At 46.2% G+C, this 23,252-nt stretch overlaps 1 protein-coding gene and 2 long non-coding RNA genes across 3 annotated transcripts; 2 read left to right on the forward strand and 1 right to left on the reverse strand.

Annotated features, from left to right (window-relative positions):
* The first annotated feature begins 7 nt into the window (after positions 1-7).
* LOC136183896 (uncharacterized) lies at positions 8-17,811 on the forward strand. Its single transcript, XM_065970702.1, is given in 68 exon segments — positions 8-434; positions 493-587; positions 643-741; positions 2,133-2,297; positions 2,356-2,469; positions 2,536-2,610; positions 2,663-2,704; positions 2,754-2,933; positions 2,987-3,028; positions 3,076-3,219; positions 3,273-3,311; positions 3,355-3,510; positions 3,556-3,597; positions 3,649-3,798; positions 3,848-3,889; positions 3,938-4,087; positions 4,140-4,178; positions 4,223-4,372; positions 4,425-4,466; positions 4,514-4,597; positions 4,648-4,881; positions 4,931-5,785; positions 5,836-6,027; positions 6,090-6,392; positions 6,445-6,483; positions 6,539-6,688; positions 6,738-6,779; positions 6,828-6,911; positions 6,961-7,230; positions 7,277-7,390; positions 7,454-7,570; positions 7,770-7,903; positions 7,956-8,264; positions 8,318-9,683; positions 9,732-9,980; positions 10,039-10,496; positions 10,498-10,633; positions 10,683-10,802; positions 10,853-10,972; positions 11,037-11,162; positions 11,214-11,336; positions 11,392-11,526; positions 11,579-11,692; positions 11,752-11,979; positions 12,030-12,143; positions 12,190-12,300; positions 12,350-12,463; positions 12,511-13,862; positions 13,921-13,977; positions 14,028-14,134; positions 14,194-14,298; positions 14,351-14,460; positions 14,511-14,598; positions 14,651-14,741; positions 14,793-14,884; positions 14,939-15,022; positions 15,074-15,214; positions 15,277-15,382; positions 15,432-15,535; positions 15,588-15,975; positions 16,025-16,326; positions 16,374-16,449; positions 16,501-16,557; positions 16,608-16,706; positions 16,764-16,976; positions 17,037-17,334; positions 17,381-17,627; positions 17,674-17,811. Coding segments are annotated over 66 exon segments (12,222 nt in total). The 5' UTR covers positions 8-434; positions 493-587; positions 643-665; the 3' UTR covers positions 17,690-17,811.
* Positions 17,812-20,066: 2,255 nt separating this feature from the next.
* On the forward strand, positions 20,067-22,221 carry LOC136183805 (uncharacterized). The gene is made up of 4 exons (XR_010669242.1): positions 20,067-20,104; positions 20,249-20,820; positions 21,241-21,936; positions 21,994-22,221. It is a non-coding gene; the product is annotated as an uncharacterized lncRNA (long non-coding RNA).
* LOC136183806 (uncharacterized) lies at positions 21,498-22,456 on the reverse strand. The gene is made up of 3 exons (XR_010669243.1): positions 22,352-22,456; positions 22,073-22,292; positions 21,498-22,012 (listed from the first exon to the last, which is right to left on the reverse strand). It is a non-coding gene; the product is annotated as an uncharacterized lncRNA (long non-coding RNA).
* Between the last annotated feature and the right edge of the window lie 796 nt (positions 22,457-23,252).

Genomic DNA, 23,252 nt, shown 5'->3' on the forward strand with positions numbered 1-23,252 from the left:
CTTTTGGAATCGACGAGTGTCACAGGAAAGCGCGGTGTACGTTTTTCGTGGAGGCCGAAGAACTCCTCTTCAAAGGCTCGCTATGCGCTGCTGTACTGGGACTCGGACGCATATTTGGGGGACCCTTAGTGACTTCGTAGAGTCCGTCAGTTCTACTGCTCAGTTATACGGGCAACTGAACTGGCACTTCGCTTGTTCTTTATCCTGCCCACTCTATTGTTTGTCTGTGCTCCCACGCAGCGCGGGTGTGCATATGCAGGATGCCCTTGGCTTCGCGGGAACTCCGGATCTGCTTTCAACTTGCGAGTCTGGCACTTCATTGATGCGGAGCTTCAGCCCTAATGGCACTGTCGTTTTGCCATGAATTTTCAATAGGAAATAGCAGCGACATACGGAACAGATGATCGACAATGCTTCTTTGAAGATTGCGCTATGTAAAGAGAAATTTGGGTAACATTTACGTAAAGGGGAGGGGGTATCGTTGGCATTTAGAACTGGCACTGCCAGTCTGTGGTCACATGTCCTTCATAAGGCTGCAACGTTTCATTTCACGCTAAGACTCTGAGAGAACGTTCTCTTCACTCTTGGTAAAATTGAGTATAGTAGTCAAAAATTGCTCTCTAAGGCTAGCTTCTGGCTCAGGGACGCAAGGATTGTGGCAAAGAATGGCAAAAACAGTGCTGTTGACGTTCTGCGTCGGCCTGTTCCTCGCGATCCTTTTCATTGAAGTTCACGGTCAAGGCAAGTTGATTTCTGCATCATATAGTACACGTACACACGCACGAACAACTGCGCGCACGTCTCAATGAGAAGTCTCGCTCGCACTCGCGTTATTCTCTATAGGCTTTGAAATTAGGCCACTCACACACCCTTTGCTCAGGAAGGTAGAGGAGATTCCATTCCGCGGCACTCGCGATTGAGTCCTTGAAATCCTGCCCGGACCCTTCTAGTTTTTACTGTGGTAACTAACACCAGACTCTTGCTACCGATGCGATCATTCGATTAACCGCGACATGACAGCGTAAATTACCGTAGGTCCTGGATAGTCATTAGTGTAAGGCGGCTTCGAGACCAGTAGGGTCTTGATCATTTTGATTTGGATGGCTGATGCGCCTCGTCGATACGCAAATAAAGCAGCCTGCTATAATAGATTGTACACAATACAAAAACGACAGAAAACTAAAAAAAAGGCTTTAGCCGTGCTATGTCACGATAGGCGCCCTACATATGTGCGCACGGTCCGTTAGCAGCAAGTATTTCTCGCATCTTCCTTGGGGACTTCGGGCTGGTACATGTATATGCATGTAGTCTAACTAAACATTCATGAGGGGGAGGAATTTAATTAATTCGGCATCTGGGACGAATTCCAAACGTGCCAAGATGCTCTGATCACCGTGTAAATCGAGACGGGCGTCGATCGACCGCTGTTGTAAACGAGGCATTGGCGAAAAATAATTCTCAGATGACAATTGGGCGTATCTGACAGAGTCTAATTGGAGTAAGTAATTAAGCCCGGGGTGGAGGTCATAGATAGGCGGTCCTGTGGTGGTAGTAGCCTCGCGTTCGCCAGGCCCTTCTCCCTGCTCTCCCGTATGTCCACGGGAGGGGAGAATGGCGAGGAATTAAGTGATCTATATATAATCCTCAACAAAACTCGCTGAGTTAGACGTGATCGAAACGTCCCCGATCCTCTCTCGCGATAGCCTGAGTGTACGAATTAAGATTCGGCCTAAGCAGGCTAAACTTAGCCTATTAAGTACCCTTCCCAAATTACCATTCGCAGAGACTCGGCATGCACGCTTCTTTTTTTCGGCGAGCACCGATTCTAGAATTCGTGTGGTTACCGTCCACAATGTCAGCGCCACACTGACCACAGCCCCCGAGCCGAAACCCTTGCCCAGGAAAAATTGTACTACTGCTTTAGCGCGGCAATCAGCGAGTGTAGTACACATTGACGGCAGTTGTTTACATGCGGTGCAAGCGTAGTAGTTCATCGGTAGCCTCACTATCCGATAATCGGCTCTGTTCTTGAAGGGTTGAGAAATGATGTAATAAAAAACCAAAGTTAACTAAACGGCGCGTCGTTCAACTATCTATTAAAAAAAAACTAAAAGGGGAATTTTTCTGTGAAGAAAACGAGTGTGCCTCTTCTCCTTGCAAAAATGGAGGGACGTGCGTCGACGATTGGGCAAGTTCTTCTTCTTCTTCTTCTTCTGGTTCTTCTTCTTCTGGTTCCGCCATCGTCGGCTACACGTGTCGATGCGCGAGTGGTTACACCGGGGACCAATGCGAAACAAGTAGAAACGTTTTTTAATTGAAGTGATTGGTATTCGCACTTGTTCTTCTCTGTTATAGATATTTACAAGTGTACCTCTTCTCCTTGCGATAACGGTGGAACGTGCATTGATGGAATTGATATGTACAGTTGCGAGTGCAGGGCTGGCTACACGGGAGACCGATGCGAAACGAGTGAGATTGTTTTAGTTCTGTCTGATGAGTTCATTTTATCGCGATCCCTGTTATTTTTTGTCACAGAGTCAACAACTGAAGCGCCAACTACGCCAGAGGCAACGGCATTTGGTCCAACTACTGAGGAACCAACGACTCAAAGTACTTTTCTGTATTTATTTTGTGTCACAATTTCCTTTCATGATTGTTTCAGTATCTGGGTTTGGTTCTGGAACAGAAGAACCAACAACAGAAGGTCTACTGAAGATATGTGTTTAACTGTCGCTTACATTCGAACGGTTTAGAGACTGTATCTGGATCAGGATCAGGATCTGGATCAGGATCTGGATCTGGATCTGCGTTTTCTCCAACATCTGAGGAGCCAACGACTCCAGGACCGACGACAGCAGAAGCAACCACTGAAAGATCTACTACGCCAGAGAAAACGACATTTGGTCCAACTACCGAGGAGCCAACAACTCAAAGTACTTGTTCTGCATTCATTTCATGTCACAATTTCTTTATTCCATTATTTTAGTTTCTGGGTCCGGTTCTGGAATAGAAGAGCCAACAACAGAAGGTCTACTGAAAATATATATTTAAGTATATGTCACTTATACTCACAAGTATCAGGATCTGAATCTGGATTTTTCCCAACATCTGAGGAGCCGATCACTCCGGGATCGGCAACACCAGAGGCAACAACTGAAGGACCGACTACGCCAGAAGGAACGACATTTGGTCCAACTACTGAGGAACCAACAACTCAAAGTACTTGTTCTGCATTCATTTTGCGTCACAATTTCTTTACTTCATTATTTCAGTATCTGGGTCCGGTTTTGCAACAGAAGAGCCGCCAACAGGTCTACTGAAATTATGTGTTTAACTGTCGCTTACATTCAAAAGGTTTAGAGTCTGGATCAGGATCAGGATCTGGATTATCTCCAACATCTGAAGACCCAACGACTCAAGGACCGATTACGCCAGAATCAGCGACTGAAGCACCAACTTCGCCAGAGGCAACGACATTCGGTCCAACTGCTGAGGAACCAACGACTCAAAGTAGTATTCATTTCGTGTAGCAATTTCTTTACTTCATTATTTCAGTATCTGGATCCGGTTCTGGAACAGAAGAGCCAACAACAGAAGGTCTACTGAAACTATATATGTTTACCTATCGCTTTCATTCAAGAGGTTTAGAGTCTGGATCAGGATCAGGATCTGGATTATCTCCAACATCTGAAGACCCAACGACTCATGGACCGACTACACCAGAATCAGCGACTGAAGCACCAACTTCGCCAGAGGGAACGATATTTGGTCCAACTACCGAGGAACCAACGACTCAAGGTGCTTTATTTGGTGTAGCAATTTCTTTACTTTTACTTCATTATTTCAGTATCTGGATCCGGTTCTGGAGCAGAAGAGCCAACAACAGAAGGTCTACATAAAATATGTGTTGAACTGTCACTTACATTGACAAGTTTAGAGTCTGGATCGGGATCTGGATCTGGAGTATCTCCAACATCCGAGGAGCCGACGACTCCGCAACTGACAGCATCAGAGGCAACCACTAAAAGACCAGCTACGTCAGAAGGAACGACTTTTGGTCCAACTACCGAGGAACCAACAACTCAAAGTACTTGTTCTGCATTCTTTCGTGTCACAATTTCTTTACTTTATTATTTCAGTGTCTGGGTCCGGTGTTGTAACAGAAGAGCCGCCGACAGGTCTACTGAAATTATTTGTTTAACTGTCGCTTACATTCGTTTAGAGTCTGGATCAGGATCAGGATCTGGATTATCTCCAACATCCGAGGAGCCGACGACTCCGCGACCGACAACACCAGAGGCAACAACTGAAGGACCAACTACGCCAGAGGGAACGACATTTGGTCCAACTACCGAGGAACCAACGACTCAAAGTACTCTTTCTGTGTTCGTTTTGTGTCACAATTCTTTACATCATTATTTCAGTATCTGGGTCCGGTTCTGGAGCAGAAGAGCCAACAACAGAAGGTCTATATAAATATGTGTTGAACTATCACTTACATTGACAAGTTTAGAGTCGGGATCAGGATCTGGATCTGGAGTATCTCCAACATCCGAGGAGCCGACGACTCCACTAACTGAAAACCGTGGTTGCAGCAGTAAATTTTTTATGTTGTCTTTTTCTTCTTTATGCCAATACTTTATTTAGATATCAGTGTTGTTCCCGTTGACAGCGATACGCAGCTAAGTCTTCTTTCAGCGTCTGTATCCGTTTTTGTTGTCAATGCTGAAAGCGTACACCCATTGATCACTGGCGTTGCGGTGGATTCGGTTTTAGGCATCGCTGAGGTGAAAATTCCCTTCGAGACCACTCTTCTCCTACTCGTTCAAGCCCCCGGCTATTCTACAGTATCGAGGTCTTACTTTTCTTATTGCTCTAAAGGTAGTCAAGATATCACTAGCAATTTTCATTAACAGTTTATTGTTCATAGGACAGTCTATCTTTATTTCTTTGAAGCGACGGCTGGAGAGAGATTTAATTACTTACAACGCATCGTCTTCATTTTCCGTTGTGTCCACAGAGTTCTCGCTGTCCCTTAGTCTTCAATTTCCGCCGGACGCTCTAGATGGGGTTCCGACAGGAACGTCTCTCGTGATCAGCTATAATGTCATCGATCCTTTCGACGGCGTAACGCTTGCTCCTCAACTTTTTGCCGAAAGACTGATCACGGAAGAACGCACGTATCTCGACAGTTTGGTACTTGGTGACATAGTCATTACAAACGCCGAGACGAATGCAGAAGTCGGTCTGAAGCGACCTGTTGAGCTTGTTTTTCAACTCAACGACGCAGCAAATGTAACGGACGGCGAGCTAATTCCCGCGTGGTCGTTCAACGAGGAGCGCGGCATTTGGATCGAGGAAGGTTTTGGCGTTGTTTCATTGTCCCCGAGAGGCGATTTCTTATGGAGTTTCAACGCAAGTCGCTTGAGATGGTGGAATTGTGATAGACCGTGGACAGATAAGAACTGTATCAGTGTTAACGTGAGTCATATTCGGAATGGAGACGCTGCTCCTTCGCCGCTTTCTGGCGCCTTGGTCAGCGTTGAAGGACTCTCTTACAATTACTACGCGGCAATTCCGACCGCGCCAACTGGGGAAACGTGCCTGGAAGCAAAGAGAGGAGAGCTGAGCGCGATTCGGGTGATTTACTCTTTTTTCGCTTACGACAGCGACGAAGTGCTTGTACTCGGCTCGCCGTCTTCATCTTTTTGCGCGCTGAATTCGCTTCTTTGGACGTCAAACTTATCTGGTTTTGAGGGTGAATGCGAAGAAGTGGACATACTTTGTAAGAATGAGTTATTTGTTTGTGTTCTATGCGTTGATTGCTTGGTTTAGTTGCTGATTGTCGGCCGTTGGACGCTCCTCAAAATGGATTTGTTGATCATCCGAAGACAGTGTCTATTTATGGTTTTGTGAGTTTTATGGCTACGGCGACATTTTCATGTCAGTCGGGTTTTTTTCTTTTTGGCGAAATTGAACTTATCTGTCTCCAAACCGGGCATTGGTCTGGTCCGAGTCCGGAGTGCCGTAAGTTGACCGCAGGTTATTCCTTGGGTTGGTAATTTGCTTTTGTATTTTTTTTGACGCAGAGTCAATTGCGACTTCTGAAGTACCAACTACGGCTGAGCCAACAACTCGTAGAGGAGGACCGACTGCGGCTGAGCCAACGAATCAGACTGAAGGGCCTACTACTGCTGAGCCAACGACTCCCGGACCGACTACACCAGAAGCCACAACTGAAGGACCGACTACGCAAGAGGTAACGACTGAAGGGCCTTCTACTGCTGAGCCAACGACTCCGGGACCGACTACACCAGAAGCCACGACTGAAGGACCGACTACGCCAGAAGGAACGACATTTGGTCCAACTACTGAGGAACCAACAACTCAAAGTACTTGTTCTGCATTCATTTTGCGTCACAATTCTTTACTTCGTTATTTCAGTATCTGGGTCCGGTTTTGTAACAGAAGAGCCACCAACAGGTCTACTGAAATTATGTGTTTAACTGTCGCTTACATTCGAAAGGTTTGGATTTAGAGTCTGGATCAGGATCAGGATCTGGATTATCTCCAACATCTGAAGACCCAACGACTCATGGACCGACTACACCAGAATCAGTGACTGAAGCACCAACTTCGTCAGAGGGAACGATATTTGGTCCAACTGCCGAGGAACCAGCGACTCAAGGTGCTTTATTTCGTGTAGCAATTTCTTTACTTTTACTTCATTATTTCAGTATCTGGGTCCGGTTCTGGAGCAGAAGAGCCAACAACAGAAGGTCTACATAAAATATGTGTTGAACTGTCACTTACATTGACAAGTTTAGAGTCTGGATCGGGATCTGGATCGGGATTATCTCCAACATCCGAGGAGCCTGGGTCCGGTTTTGCAACAGAAGGGCCACCAATAGGTCTACTGAAATTATGTGTTTAACTGTCGCTTACATTCAAGATGTTTAGATTTAGAGTCTGGATCAGGATCAGGATCTGGATTATCTCCAACATCTGAAGTCCCAACAACTGAAGAACCGACTACGCCAGAAATAACGACTGAAGGGCCAACTACTGCCGAGCCAACGACTCCGGGACCGACTACACCAGAATCAACGACAGTAGACATTAACGAATGTTTTTCAAATCCTTGCCAGAATGGCGGAAATTGCTTCGACAGAATCGACGGATTCCTCTGTGGGTGTCTCTTTGGTTTTACTGGAAGTCTCTGCGAAACCGGTAGTTTTATTTTAACAATGTGAATACAAGTTATGTTGATTTATAGAACTCGATTTTTGTGAATCTGCGCCGTGCCGGAACGGAGGAACGTGCACAAGTTCTATATCGGGCTACGTATGTGATTGCATTTCGGGTTACACAGGGCAAAATTGCGTAACAGGTATTCACTGGCAGTATCTGATAATATTGAACTCGTGCTCATTTGGTTTTAATTCCGACGTAGACGTAGACGAGTGTTTGTCACCTAACCAGTGTTTGAACGGCGGAACATGCACCAACGTCCCTGGCTCATTTTTCTGCACCTGCGTAGGAATTTTCGCGGGCGATCGTTGCGAAATAGGTACGGAAAAGTCTAAATGAACGATGCAACAAAAATTTAAGCATGAACGATCGATCGAGAGATCGAGAGATCAATCAAGAATCGACTACAAAATAAATTTACTTTAATTAAGTGCCAGATATTAGTCGTTACGTTTTACCTCGTGCATTGCAACTTAACCCATGAATTATTATTGCCTGATATTTTTTGGCTTTTTCAGAGGATCCGAATCTTTATCCTTTTGGCCAAGGCCAAGGCGATATACAACTTTCAAGCTTTGACGACGCTACATCTCCTCCCATTTCGTTACCCACGTGTTTTCCTTTTGGAAGAGCAAGACATCGTTTTGCCTACGTACTGCATTTTGTGGCAGTCGGTTCTTTTATTTTATTTCTTCTTTGTATAGGTATCTAACAACGGGCTCGTCTCATTTGATGCAGCGTTCTTCGGCGCCGTTCCAAAACAGTTTCCAGTGTCAGGTTTTTCTTCCATTGTGGCGCCGTTTTGGGCCGACGTTGATACTCGTCGTGACGGAAGCGTTTTCTATCAAGTCTACACCAATTCTTGGTCAGAAATACTTCAACGAGCAAGCGACGACGTGAAAAAATTTACCGGCACAACGTTCATCGCCACGTGGGGTCTCGTTGCGACGTGGGATCGCGTGCCGAACTATCCAGATGGTCGACGCAATTTCCATGACACTTTTTCATCTTTGGTAAGGAAAAAACTATGGAAATACGTAAGAATAATTTTCGTATTTCTTTATAGCGCAATACATTTCAAGTAGTGATTGTCTCAGACGAGCGTACGACGTATGCATTGCTCAATTACCCGATCGATGATCGACTTCAGTGGATTGGTCGTCCTGGTCAAAATGCGGCGGTGGTTGGATACACGGCGAACGATTTGAGCACTTTCGAGAATCATCCGTTATCGGGTACGGACTCCGTTCTTTCGATCGCCTCCTTGTCCAACGTTGGCGTTACTGGTCGGTACCTCTATCGGGTCTCGTTGACGGGAAATCGATGCGAGAGTCGAGGCGCTTGTCTTGATTGGTATAATCAAGACATTTCTTTCTACGGAACGTTTCCGTTGTGGCAACGTTTTGTTCAACCGTGTCCCTGCACGTTATTGCAAGCGTTCACAGATTTCAGATTTATTCAAGTCCTTTCTGCTGATAATCAAGCGCTTGGTCGAGTGTGCTTTGTCTCATTTTTTGGCGGTATCACCGGTCAACAAACGGAATGTTGTTACCGGTCGAATTTCTTTCGTGCGTTTATTCCGTTCTTCTCTTTCGGGAATTCGAGAGCGGGATCGTTGATAACCCAGCCTCCTTTTGCGGGCTCGGCCAATCGATTTCATTCGTTCTTTAATCCGCTCAATCACGACCAGTTCGATGATATACCGTATCGACAGTGTTGCTTTGATTCGGACTTATGCAATCTTTACTTCGAGCGACGACCTCCACCGCGGACGTGCATAAGACGATTTCCGATCTTTTTCGTCTGGACATGGGGTGATCCTCATTTCACAACAACAGACGGCAACGAGTATACATTCAACGGACTCGGTGAATATCGCATCTTTAAGTCGGCCGACGATCGATTTGAGTTCCAGGGTCGGACACAGCTCGTCAACGGTTCGACGGCAACCGAATTTTCCGCATTCGTCGGACGGCAATTCTCGACTGGTGTCAATGACAGCTCGACGACAGTACACGTGGGCCTTATTTCGGCGACCGAACTCCGTATCATGGTTTGCTGCTACGCTCCTGAATCTCCGCTGACAGACGCTCTCAGCGAGTTTGACGGATCATCGTGGCGTGACGTGTCAGCTAATTTCGCCGAATTGGCCCCCAATGGTGTTCTCTTACTGGACAACGTAATTCTGTCTCGTGGCGAAGAGAACGGATCGCTTGTCATGTCGTTCTCATCCGAAGTCACCGTTAGTATAACAGCACGAAGTGGTCTTCTTTCGTATGTCTTGGGTTTACCGGAAGAGTTTCGCGGCGAAACGCGAGGTTTGGTCGGTCGATGGGACGGGAATAGGACCAACGATTTCGTATCTCGTTCGGGCGAGGAGATCTCCGTCAACTCAACAAGCCGAACACTTCACAACCGTTTTGGAAAAACATGTAAGTAAAATTAATTGTTTGTATGTTTCGTCTAACGAAGTGGAATAGGGCAACTCATGCAGGCGGAATCTCTGTTCTACTACGAAGTTGGAGAAAATTCGTCTACGTTCTCTTATCCCGATCACGTTCCGGCTTTTATTGATGAAATACCACTGGATCGCTACACGCAAGAGCAAAGAGATCAGTGTAACGACGATCCACCGTGCCTATTCGATCTCGTCGAGACTGGCAGCGAAGAAGTCGCACTCACTACTCTTCAAGGTCGAGCTGGCGTAGCTGAAGCGTCTGAGATCCAAGGTAAAACTTTTTTGAGCCGTTTGATAGACGCACGAAGCTAGTGCACTGTCTGCTTTAGCGAATAATCCTCCTGAGATAGTCGGTTCCGACAACAGCACGTTTCGAGCTCAAATTTACGTCGAGTCGGTGTATCGCTTTACCGTTACTGATTTCGGAGATAATTTCACGGTTTCCATTGAGCGGAGTCCATCTACCGACGAGAACGATTTCATGTTGGAAAACAACGGCAGCGAGTACGAATTGCGTTGGACGCCAGGAGGAGTCGGTGCCGTTAGTTTTACTATCATCGCCAACGATAGTAGAGGTGCCGTTAGCGAACTTCGACTGCTAGTGAGATTGTGTGCCTGTGCTTTACGTTTTGGAGCACAGTGTGTCGAAATCGATACCGACGGTGGCAACGATGGATTTATACTGGAAGACTGTCAATGTGGCCCAGGAATGAATATCGATCTAGCTAGTTTTAATCGTGTCCTTTCCTTACTGGGATCCTTATTTAGGTTGGACGGGAGTATTCTGTGACGTGGACCAGAACGGGTGCATCGATCCGGGCTGTCCAATTGGCACAAATTGCACAGACGTTCCCGCTCCTGGGTCGGGTGCAAATTGTACGGACTGCCCTGACGGCAGTGAACTTGACGGTGACAAGTGTGTCGGTAAGTGCGATGGGGTTTGGCTTTCTCGTTAACGTAATCGTGTATGCAGATATTGACGAATGTGAAGCGAAACTGGACAACTGCAACCAAACATGCATCAATGAAGCTCCGTCTTTTCGCTGCGAGTGCAATGACGGATTTCGACTGGAAAATGATTTCGAATGCATTGGTAAAAGCGATCATTTCAAATACATTATGTCATATGGAATTTTCTATTAGATGTTGACGAATGTAAGGAACTGAGACCTTGTCAACAGCTGTGTATAAACGCTCCAGGTTCATTTTCTTGTGGCTGTTTTGATGGCTTTATACTCAATGGCGACAACGAATCGTGCATTCGTAGGTTCTTTCCTGTTGTTTTGTTGTGGTAATGTATTTAACGCCTGTTTCTTGTTTTGTCTAGCTACTGAAAACTGTACGAACTCGAATCCTTGTCAGCAGATCTGCTCGAGAAATATCAGTGATGCATCTCAAACGTGTAGTTGTTTTAAAGGATTTCAATTAGATGCTAATGAACAAAATTGCTCTGGTAAAGTAGTGGTATGGTAAGATTAAACATTAAGTATTATGTACTGTTTAGACGTTGACGAATGCAATGAAGGACTGGAAAACTGTGATCACAACTGCACAAATGTGGATGGAAGTTTTGAGTGTTCGTGCAGACTTGGATTCCGCTTAGCGCCGGACGGGCACAGTTGCTTTGGTTTGTCAGTGTTTTTTTATTCTAAGCTCTTTTGCTATTTGTTGCTTGTTTGCAGACATAAACGAGTGCATAGAAACAGTCAACAATGGGAGCTCCTGCCCAATTATTGGACAATTGTGCACAAATGTTGAAGGAGGCTTCATCTGCACTTGTCCTGCTCTCACCGAGGAAATCAACGGAACGTGCGCAGGTGCACCAACGTCCTTGCCAATAAAAGATTTATCAGTATAAAGTCGTTTTAGTCGTTGACGATTGCGCATCAAATCCTTGTCTTAACGGAGCGGTGTGCACAGACGAATTTGGCACTTTCACATGCACATGTTCTTCTGGATTTTTTGGATCTCAATGCCAAAGCGGTAAGAATTGTATATTGAGCATAGTTGGTTCACCTGTTAGCGTTCTGCTCGAAAAATAGAAGTGAACGAGTGTCTTTCCATGCCATGCACAAATGGAGGCACATGCGAGGATCGGCGCGGTGACTTCTTCTGCTCGTGTCCTCCTGGTTTAACGGGAAAGACGTGTAGCGAAGAGACGGATGAGTGTTTGACCGATCCGTGTCTCAATGGCGGAACGTGCACTGATCTATTTCTTGATTTCACGTGCGATTGCAGTCTAGGCTATACGGGTGGTACATGCGACATCGGTGAGTCCAGTTAGAAGAAAGTTTTTCTCTACCTGAATTGTTTATTTTAGACATCAATGAATGTGAAGACAGTCCTTGTTTCAATGGCGGAATTTGCCAAGACTTAATTGGAGAATTTACGTGCACTTGTCTTGACGGATTCACAGGCCTTCGTTGCGATAGAGGTGAAAATTTACAAACAAATTAGCACTGTCTAATTGGTCATTGCAGACGTCAACGAGTGTTTGTCAATGCCGTGCCAAAATGGCACGTGTGACAATCTTGTAAATGCATTCAACTGCAACTGCTTTGCTGGTTATACAGGAACTTTTTGTGAAACTGGTAAGAATAGTTGATTGACTTTATTAAGTTTAGCAAACGTGAATTGCAGAAATTAATGAATGTGATCCTAATCCGTGTCAGAATGGCGGAACTTGTTTTGACAATATTGGGAGTTTCACTTGCGACTGTCCACCTGAATTCGGCGGTTCACGATGCCATTTAGGTAAGCGATCAAAACGATTGTTTTGAGGTACAGCGTCTTTCTTTCAGGTGAAGCTCGCTGTTCTTCGCGCATTGAAAACTGCACCGATTTCGTTGAGTGCGTAAAAGGCGTTTTTCCTTGTGACTCACCCAGCTATCTCGATACGTTCCTCACTCCCGCATGTCCGGCAAGGGGAGGTAATATTTTCACAACGTGGTTCACCGACGTCTTGGTCTGTCTTGCGAACTTGACGAGCAACACTATTGCCGACGTGTATGGTGTCAATCGCACGGTCACGCCGTTCGCCGAAGAATGCCGTCTCGTCGACCACCGTCTGTTCAATGGCCTCGGAGACTGTGTACGGAGCGACGATCTGTGCGACGTGACTTTTTCTCGCGACGATGCCTTATTTTTGCGCGACGTTTTGGAGGAATCGTCGACGTATCGAGACGTCAACTTTAACATAATGCTGGACGTCGTGCGATCGTGTCCGACGGACTCGCCAAGCGTTGTTGAACTTCGATCTGTTTTGGAAGAAAGAGGCTTTGTGTTATGTGGACGGGTTGAACAAAATTTAGGATCACCCTCTACCATTCTTGATCTGCTAACATCTTTATTTGAAGGATTGATTACTGGGACGGGTGCTTCTTTTAAGTTGAACGATAACGCATTGTTGGAGTGCGAAAATCGGCGAAGGAACGGCGGCAATCGGTTGCGTCGTTCAGTCAACGAAACGTCTGGTATTTTTGGGGTCGTCAGCAATGGCACCAATGCTACGAGTCTGGTCGATATTTGCCAAGCACTAAATAGCAGTGACAGTGACAGTAACGTCACCATGGATTGTCCTGTTTGCGGCGATGGTATTCTTCAAGTTGATTCTGAAGAATGCGACGATGGCGGTAACGAAGATGGAGACGGATGTTCAGCCGCGTGTGTACTCGAAGATGGATTCGGCTGCCAAGTTCCAGTGGGTGGGCCAACGATTTGTTTCAACCGAACGTGCGGCGACGGAATACGCGTTCCCGGTGAGGATTGCGATTCTGGTTCGAGCGGCTTCGGCTGCGATTCGTTGAGCTGCACTATACTGAACGGCTTTGAGTGTCCGGACAACGACGAATTTACCGGTCCGAGCGAGTGTTTCAATTGCGGAAATGGAATTCTAGAGTTCTTTGAAGAGTGCGACACACTGAATGGCACGGGAAAGGACGGAGATGGATGCAACGACACGTGTGGCGTTTTCGAGTTATTTACGTGTGCGGGTGCGCTGGGAGAAGAAAGCGAATGCAAACACGCTGCCGTCGATTTTGACGTCGCCGACACCACGACGCTGAATCGAACCGTCTTGTCGCGTGAGGCTATATCGACGGTTCTGTTGGCGCCGAAGCGGGAAAATATGGACGCTTCTGCTTTTCGAAATGAGGTTCTTATAGCTTTAGCTACAGTAAAAGACTGCTTAAAGTGAGCTAATTGACTTTCAGGACTGGAGAGAAATAGTAGTTGAATTGACGAATCCTGTGGACTCTCTCAAAGAGAGAGTACGTTCTTAGTTTCCTACTTTTTTTTCAATTGTAGTTTTCTCGTGCAGGTGACTTTTACTCCAGATGAAGCAGTTCTTGCAGGAAAACTTCTTTCTGGAGAAAAAGACAACATCGTTGATATTTCTACGTCGCAATTTACTACTGAATCTGGCGGGTAAGTCACGACTGCAAGAGCCTTTTGAGAGTGTATATCATAACGTTCTTAAAACCCAGTGAAGGAATAAAAGTTGTGCAAGGTGCAACTCCAAACAATTTGACGCACGTTCTTCTGTGTATTGGCTACTTCAGCTCCGAAACAGATCCCGATTTTAATCCAAGGTATCTCACCTCGGCGATACGTGCAATCATGCTAACTAGTCTTGTCTGTTAGACTTCTTCTTGTCACAGTCATTGATTCAAATGGCTTTTCCACTCCCGTGATAGGCGTGACCGTACAGTTCGTCGGGACGAACGACAATGAACCTGTCCTAACTATTGGAAGTAAAGTTTTCTACTCTAAGTCGGAAAGTACTGACGGTGTTTTTTTGCAGCTCCTGCTACACGGTACGAGGAGGGCAGTCTAACTCCTATTGACGTCACGAACAATTCGCTCATTCTAACGGACCGCGATCATCAATTGTAACGTGTTCAATGTTTACTCTATGCGCAACTTATCCCATGTTCGTTACAGCCATCTTATACAATCGGCTACTGCAAGAATTTTGTCAAGTGGAAGTGGAACTTTGGCAATCAGAGATTACAATGAAGTTGTCACGTCAGAAGTACGAGTTTTGAGCACTGATCGAATTCCTACGATCGCTTGCGTTCTAAAGGTTGGATTGGCTGGTAAAGAAATTATTCTCACCGGCAACGCATCGACTGTCATTTATCAAGCTCTTCTCAACAATATCACCTACAGGAATTGGTAGTTCAATTCATGATTAGATTATTTTAAAACATTTATGATACTGATATTCAGGGAGCCCGAATTTGAAGGATTGGACGAGGTCGTTATCGAGTTCAGCGTATTTGACGGGAAATTCACGACAACGGCAACTGTTCAGTACGTCTTCGGCGACAATAACCGTTATGATTTCTATAGCATTTTCCTCAGCGTCAGGCTAATTGATTTCAACGTTGCTCCTGTCATAACATTGAGCCAAAACGAATTGTTTTACACAGAAGGGAATCTGCCAAGTTTTCTCCCGGGTGGTATCGTCAACATCACAGATGTCAATGACGTGAACATGACAGGGTAATCTTCCTTTTCAAACTGTCGTCAAAGTGATTTTATATGATACGTATTTTTTTCCAAAGAGCAACGGTTAGTCTTGTGAATGGCCACGAAGGCGACGCATTGGTTTTGAATTCGTCCTTTGCAGCGGCCTTCGGTATAACCATCGAAAGTGATCATCAGGTTCTGGTAAGGGAAGTGTGTTAGTACAAAGAAGTTTTGCCATGCCTTTCTGCAGAGACTGTCAGGAACCGCTGAAATCAAATATTACGAAATGGTTTTGTCGTCGTTTGGTTTTGTCAACACTCTCAGTCCTCCGGTCAATCTTTCATCGGACGAAAGGTTGAAACCATAAATTTTTCACCACGGTTTCATAATTGTTTTGTTTTCAAAGAATGGCTTATGTGATCGTGAACGATGGCCAAAACAGCAGCACTCCAGCTATACTTAGCATCATGGTCACTCCAGTCAGCGACGGCCCAATTCTACGATTTTCGCCGTCCAGTCCGCCCCCTCAATTTGCCTCATTAGCAGATAGATCTCATTCGATTATCTACACCGAGAATGGGTCACCTGTCCAGATCTTCCCGATGTCTACCGTTCTAATTGACGTGGACAGTTTGTTTGCTGGCAATGCGACGCTTTCATTCGGCACGTCGCGTGCTGGAGACATCATTGCAGTTGATGAAAGCGTTGCCAATGGATTCGGAGTTGTCGTTGTTGGTTCTGGCACTGAAAGTGTTTATTTGAACGGCGTCGCCTCTTTGGCGGCTTACCTTGAGGTGCAGAATAGACTTTCGTCGTTATTTTCTTGACTATTCTTGTTACTAGATATTGACTTCGGCGACATACGACAACACAGTCCCTGAACCAGCGAGAATCGCGTCGCAAATCACAGCGACTGTTTGGGATAAGGAGGGAGCAGCAAGCTTGCCGGTGTTTGTGAGCGTCTCCACCGTATTTGTCAACGATGGTCCACAATTGGATTTGGGTGTCGGAATAGGAAATGACGATCGCATTAAATTCACAGAAGAACAGGACGTTGGCCAGCACGTCGTGAGTCGACCGCACGACGTCGTTATTGACGATTCGACTGAAGGAAACAATATCACAAGAATGACAGTGGAATTGACGTAGGAAACAGCAATGAATAATAATTTGTACATGTCATCTTTCACAGGGCACTATATCCTAACAAACTTGACGTAGATGAGTTTATTTTTCTACGAAAGTTGGCAGAATGTCCGGGCTTGAAGGTGCGTCAGCAAATACAGTGGCAGTTTTTGTACTAAATATTTCATTTGTAGTATGAAACGGATTCATCGGGAAAACTGCTCACGTTCACCGGTTTAAATGGCGGACAGGTATGTACGCGACGAATGCACTCTTCAGTACAAACTTATCTTTTACGTAGCTCTATGCATGTGTGGTTGGACATCTGTTCTACGCCTCTTCAGCTGACGAGCCGACACTCTTTGTCAGCAACGCGTCTCTAGTGAAAATTGGCCGCAAGGTGTAGACTATTGACAGAATTATTATCGTCACGTGGAACTAACCAAGCATATTGCAGATTGTTTTTACAGTCTTTGACAACGGGCAGCCACCCGCAAACAGCAGTGCCGTGTCACATGTGGACATCGTCACTATCAACGACAATCCGCCCCAGATAGTGATCCGAGGTGGAATGGAATGTATTACTGAAAGGTCCAGGCGTGATCGCCGTAACGCACAGGAAGAGAAGGGACCTGAGGAACGCATGAAGAGGGTCGGTCAAAAGCAGCAGGTTTCTATATATATTGCATTTATTTGTACTAGACTAGCTTTTCGATTCCGTTTGTATTAGAGAGTTCATGTAACTTCGGTTGAAGTCGAGGGAGCGTCGAGCGACGAAGTCGGTCCAGGAACAGCGATAGTCGTCAAATTTTCACGCGACACTAATGCTCCGCCAGTTCTGAGTCGTTCTCAACTGTCTAAAATCATCAACTTCTCCCCAGAAGACCTGAACGATGTTTCAACTATTGGACTGTGGGATGACTATCGCACTCTTGCAATCGTTTTTCCGACTGGGACCTTCTACTCCGGCGGCACGGCTCCAGTTAAAACACAGGACGTCGAACTCTCGTTCACGGCAAATAATCGTGGTATGGTTGTAGTATTGGCTTTTTCGTCTTATCAATGCCGTTCTAGTTGATCCTTGTGATGCAAATCAGTCTTTGGACGAAGGAGTATTCCATTCATCTGGCGCTTCTTGCCGTGTCACTGGCACGTATAGAGTGGCATCTAAAAAGCCTACAATTTCAGAAAAGAAAACAACAAATGCAGTTGTTGTCGACGAGGAGACGATACTTGTCGATTGGGGCGTCGTGGCTTTAGCACTTTCGATCATTTTTGTCACAGCTATCGCAGCAGCTGTGATTGGCTGGCGCTTCAGAAGGTATGCGTTCAATATAACTGCATTTTTGGGCATATTGTTTCTTTAGAGCTCACATCTACTGAACGGAAGATGTGACAGAAGTTCATTCATGCTACTATTATTATGCTATTGTTGTCGTTTTGTCTGCTGAGCTGTTTTTGATGTTGCGTATTTCATAGTGGTACCACGGGTGGTACGATCCATACATACCGTAATGGTAGCTGCTACGGGACATAATTCCCCGAACACCAGGGCGCGCGCGGGCAAAGCCCGCGCTCGCGCGCGCCCTGGTGGGAGGGGCAGGGCGGACTTTCAAAGGCGCATGCGTCGTTGTTAGGGTGATCTCCCGCTAACTCGCATTCTACGTAGGCTCCCATTTTCCCTCGTATCTACTGAATTTCTATCTGTTTTGTAAGAAAATGCATTTAGTGAAAGTTTTTCTAACAATTCGCTGACGGACTACGTCTGCGGATACGCAGGGGGGAAGTCCTGTAAAATGCGATTACCGATCTGCATAACGAAAACTATTTCGCTCAAAACTATTAGATCTTTTAGTAATCTCCCGATCGCACATGCGTTTGAGGTAGAGAAACTACCCGCACGAAGGCAAAAATTGCGCGCGGATGGTCAACAGCTGCAACTTGAGACCAAATAAATAGAAAGCGAAAATATTTAGCGCCTCTCCTATCATTGCCATGGATTTATAACACCCTAATGCTTATGTCTGAGTGGGGATTTGCACAAAATTTTGCTTTGATGCGCGTTCAAAAATTTCAACACGCTCTCCTCGAAAACTGTCCCCCCCCCAATTAAAAATTCGTCGGACCTTAAATCGAAGCTTTTTTCCTAAAGCTTCGATTAACGGAAACCCGACGCTTATCCATTGCGTATTGACCTTATCCAAAGCCATTTTGTGAGACATAGTCATCAGGGAAAACGTAGCAATAACCTAATTGGTAGGGACTCGTGCATGCGCAAACAGATAAACTATTATTGGCTACTATTCATTGATGCTTGATCATGCGCCTTTGAAAGTCCGCCCTGCCCGGTGGGAGGGGCTCTCAAATGTGATCGGGCAAAATCGAAAAGTGTGTGTCTGTCTGTCTGTCTGTCTGTCTGTCTGTCTGTCTGTCTGTCTGTCTGTCTGTCTGTCGGTAACGCTCACGTCACAATCGCTCTTAGGCCAATCACACACAAAGGTGCCTTTATGACATCACATTCATTGTGATGTCATAATCTCCCGTATTTTGAACACAATTGCTAGCGAAAAGGTGACGTCACAGTAGATAACAACCCCGGATTGTAATGGAAAGCTTTCAGGCAAACACACAGGACGACAAACAGGCTACATCACCCACTTCACACCGGAAATAAAAAGAATAATAAACTGAAGAGTGCAGAACTGGCCCATAACACTATGATTCATTGAGAAAACCCAGTAAAGGAGCATGTTGGGTTTGTCGTGCTGCGAGCTTCGCTCGCAGCACGCAAACCCAACTGCGAGCTGATAATCTAGCTTGGCACGTTTTGATATCTGAATGAAACGCCCTAACTCTCTGTCTATGAGTACTGTATAGGCATATCCACCAGGTGTTTCTAGAGTAAATTTACATCGTACAGTCAAGATAGCTTTTGCGCTGACTCTGACGGTACGATGTTTGCTACCGTAGATCGAACTACTGAGGGTTTTCGGGGATCATATGATCGCTTACAGCCGGCCATCATTATCTAGTTTCACGTGACGGCCAGCGTAGTATTTTCTCCGTGGAGAGCATCGCGCTTGACTAGAGAATGATGGCCCGGTGTTCACCGTGTTGCCATCACGCAGAGCCTCCCACAGCTTATCGTACGTCATATTTTTTTATGTTGTCACATATTCACGTGTCGTTACAGCCGTTAGCTACTACAGCTCAGTCCTACCCCTACATACTGTAAATACTTGCATGATTGCAATGTTTTCCTAATTAGGCGCTTTTCTGACGTACTGTATTTGATAATGTGCTCTGTATTTGAGGAGGACCTATGCATGTGTACGGGTCATATTTCCTGTTACCCGTACACGCGTACATACCCACCCACATACCGTACATGAGTGGATACTTTTGATTGTGACGTCAGAGCGTGACAATCAAAACTGTCGTTTCGGTTTCTCAACTCATTTATAACACGGAAAATAGCACAGATCAATTGGAAACATGGGTTTCTAAGCATTTGTTCCGTTTATGAAAGAAAAAACGCTTAATTCGCGCCGGAAATCGCCTTTTTCGGGTCACCGTTTTAGACCCCATGTTGCACATGCGCTTTACAAAGTATAGGTTTTCCTATGTGACGTCACAATGCTGTACCGAACAGATGCACAGACATACTGACATACATACACTTCCGGCCTTGAGATCACGTTTGAGAGAGCCTCCCTCGCCGTTATACGGGCTTGCAAACTGCGTTTGCCTCCCCGTACAACTGCGGCGATTAGATGCTCCTAAAGGTTTGATCACGCTGTAGGTGATCATGCTCGATCTCGTCGCCTTTTTGCGTAGTCTGGCGCGCGTTTTCTGTATTTTGCGAACGTCTCGTGTGCCTAACCGCGCCGGAATAGCGAGAAATGCTCCACAAATAATAATCTCTCTTTTCGTTTTACCTAGCTGTACGTCGCTACGTGCTGCTGCTATATTTTGGACGCATGGCATGGATCTCATACTCTGAGTCAGTTCAATCTATCTGAGCCAGTTATTCCGGCGACTGAGACCCCGTTTGTCGGCAGGATCATTTCCCACACAGCGCCCGAGTAAACGCCCAGTGCATGTATGTACGTCAGCCATCTGCATGGAATCTCGCATCTTCCTGGCTTCAGTCCTAGCGAGACACCTAGCTGTAGCGAAGCCCTGGCGCTGTGGCCTTTACCGTCAGGTCTTACATTAGGCAATGGATGCATCATTTGATGAGAAGGGCGGCTGCTTTGAAGAACGGGGAGGGGAGAATCACTGGCATATTTAGACTGACACAGGCAGTCTGCGGTCAGAATCCCTTCATAAGGCAGCGTTCCAACTCGCTCTGAGACTTTCCTTTCGCTCTTGGTAAAAGTAATCAAGATTTTCTGTCAAAGCCTTACGCTCAGGGACACAGGGATTCCGGCAAAGAATGGCAAAGGCGGTGCTGTTGACGTTCTTCGTCGGCCTGTTCCTCGCCGTTCTTTTCAGTGACGTTCTCGGTCAAGGCAAGTGGAATTCTACACGTGCACGAATACGAACAACTGCACGCACGTCTCAATGAGAGGAGTTTCGCTCCCACTCGCATTACTCCCGAAACATTCGCAGGCGCGCACGCGAGTTATGAAATTAGGCCTCTGAAACACCCTTTGCCCAGGAAAGATTTGATCCCGCGGCACTCGCGATTGAATGAGTGGCCTCGAAATCCTGCCCTGACCCTTCTACGCTGCATTTCCCTCACGTTTTTACTGCGGTAACACCAGACTCTCGCTACCGATGCAACCGCGAGAGACAGCATGCATGACGAACCACGCGAGCCCACTCACTTCCGTAAAATTAAAATCATAAGGGAGCAATGGAATGAATGAGAGAGAGAGAGAGAGAGAGAGAGTGAAGCGTTGGTCCTGATAGTATAGCGACGGCTTTAGGACAAGTGCATGGGGCCCTCGACGATCTCTCGGCGGTATTGAAACGCCGTTGGATCATTTGATGTCGGACGATCGAAGCTCCGCATTGATACGCAAACAAAGAAGCCCGTTATATTGATTCGACGCAAGACAAACTCTAAGGCTTTGATCATGCTAATATCACGATATAGGCACCCTGCATGATCAGTAGAAATAAGTACAGAATTCTCTAGCATTCCCGTTGCTGATTGCAAACGTTTGCTGACTGTGGAGGCCTCGATCCGGCTGGTCCATTTATATGCATGCATGCGGTCTAATTAAATATTCATGTGGTTGTAATTAATTCGTCTGAAGACATTCCAAACGTGCCAAGCTTCTATGCTCTGATCGCCGTGTAAGTTGAGACGGTCTTCAATCGTCTGCTGTTGTAACGAGTCTTGGCAAAAAGAGACTTCTAATTGGGGTATCTGACAAAAATCCATTTAATTAATTAATATGCGTAGGCAGTGTCTGCCCACTGGCAGTCTCCGTCCTGGCAGCATCTACAGTCTGCTGCAAGTAGTATGTGGCTCTGCTTGAGAGGGAGCTTGGTCCGAGGTGGTAGTTTTTTTGTCTCGGTACCTGAGTACCGAGACATAGTTTTTGGGGTGTAAAAATTTTTGTCGTTGCGTACCGGAAAAGTGGTTGGTGGTACATTGTCGCGACTTCGTTCGTCAGGTGTCCGATACATTGTAGTTGTGCACCTGGGTATTTGTTAGGGTCCTTGTCTTTTAGTTTTGGAGAAATTTGGGTCCTTTCGTGAAACAGGATGTGACGTCACAGAAGTTTGGAATGCTCGTTTGCATCTAATTACCAGGCTTTTTGATGTGGGGGGTGGATACGTTTCCGCCTTCTCAGAGAAGTTTGGAATGCTCGTTTGCATCTAATTACCGGGCTTCTTGATGTGGGTGGTGCATACGTTTCGGTACACCCGTTGTGACAATGCGCTTACCTTTCAGTTTTTTCAAGGTCGTGCCGATGTGCGTTTGCGGCGTTCGGTTTGTTGTTCCGGAGCTTGGGCAAAGTGATGAAAACTGACATAAGAAATATGTAAGGATATATGTTCCCGTGTCTGTGGGGCTTGGTTAGGTACTGATCGCTCTTCATCATTTAATTCTCTGAGCGAGGGGCCTGGGAGATGGCGTTGTGTCCGTCGCTGCAGCAGTTGAAGCTACGCTAAGGAGCTCAGCATTGTGACTCGCTGAAATGAGGGATGTGAATGAGGTGCGTGCGGTGTTTTGTCTAGACGTGGTAGGGAGGCGTGACGGTATCAATTTTCCATTTCTCGTGGGAGCGTGGTGAGTCGCCTAAATGCTCACCATGGTACCAGTCAAAATAAGCGAAACGCCTCTCTACCGTAGTCAAAATACCACGTGCCTCATTTGCCGCTCATTCAGAGTCAGCTAGTCACGCTTGCTGTATACTGCTCAGCACAGCCTCTGCTGCTGCAGAAATGAACGCGCCGGCATCGCCGCCCATGATAGAATTTTTGAGCAACCTGAAGTATCTAACCAAGCCCTCGACTGACACAAATATCTCTGCCATATACATTCTTTCAGTTGCCGCCACTTCGCCCATGCCCTAGGAAGAACCCAATGCCGCAAACGATAAGCGGCACAGAAAAGAACTGAAAGGTATAGTTCCAAACTTCTGTGACATTTTCGAAAAGAGCGAGCCCTGCCCTAACAATCACCGAGGACGTACACAACAACGCCATGCACGGCTTCCGGCCCCTAGCTGTCGCTCGCAACTGTTAGCCCGAGCGCAAAAGCTAGGGAAAGAGCTAGGGCAGTGCTAGCGACAGGTTGACAAACGGAGTTTAGAGGGGTCCCAGGACCCTGAAGGGAGTCCATCAAGGGGAACGCTTAGCTTAGGTGTGAAAGTTGGAGGGCAGGCGGCGAATCTACAACTACTGCTGGACCCGAATTTTTCCCGTGCATGTGCGCGTAGTTACCATACGGTTATTTCCGGGACTTGGGCGAATTAAGTGGCAA

Source organism: Oscarella lobularis, chromosome 2 (genome assembly GCF_947507565.1).
Source record: "Oscarella lobularis chromosome 2, ooOscLobu1.1, whole genome shotgun sequence".
In the NCBI taxonomy this organism is placed as follows: Eukaryota; Metazoa; Porifera; class Homoscleromorpha; order Homosclerophorida; family Oscarellidae; genus Oscarella; species Oscarella lobularis.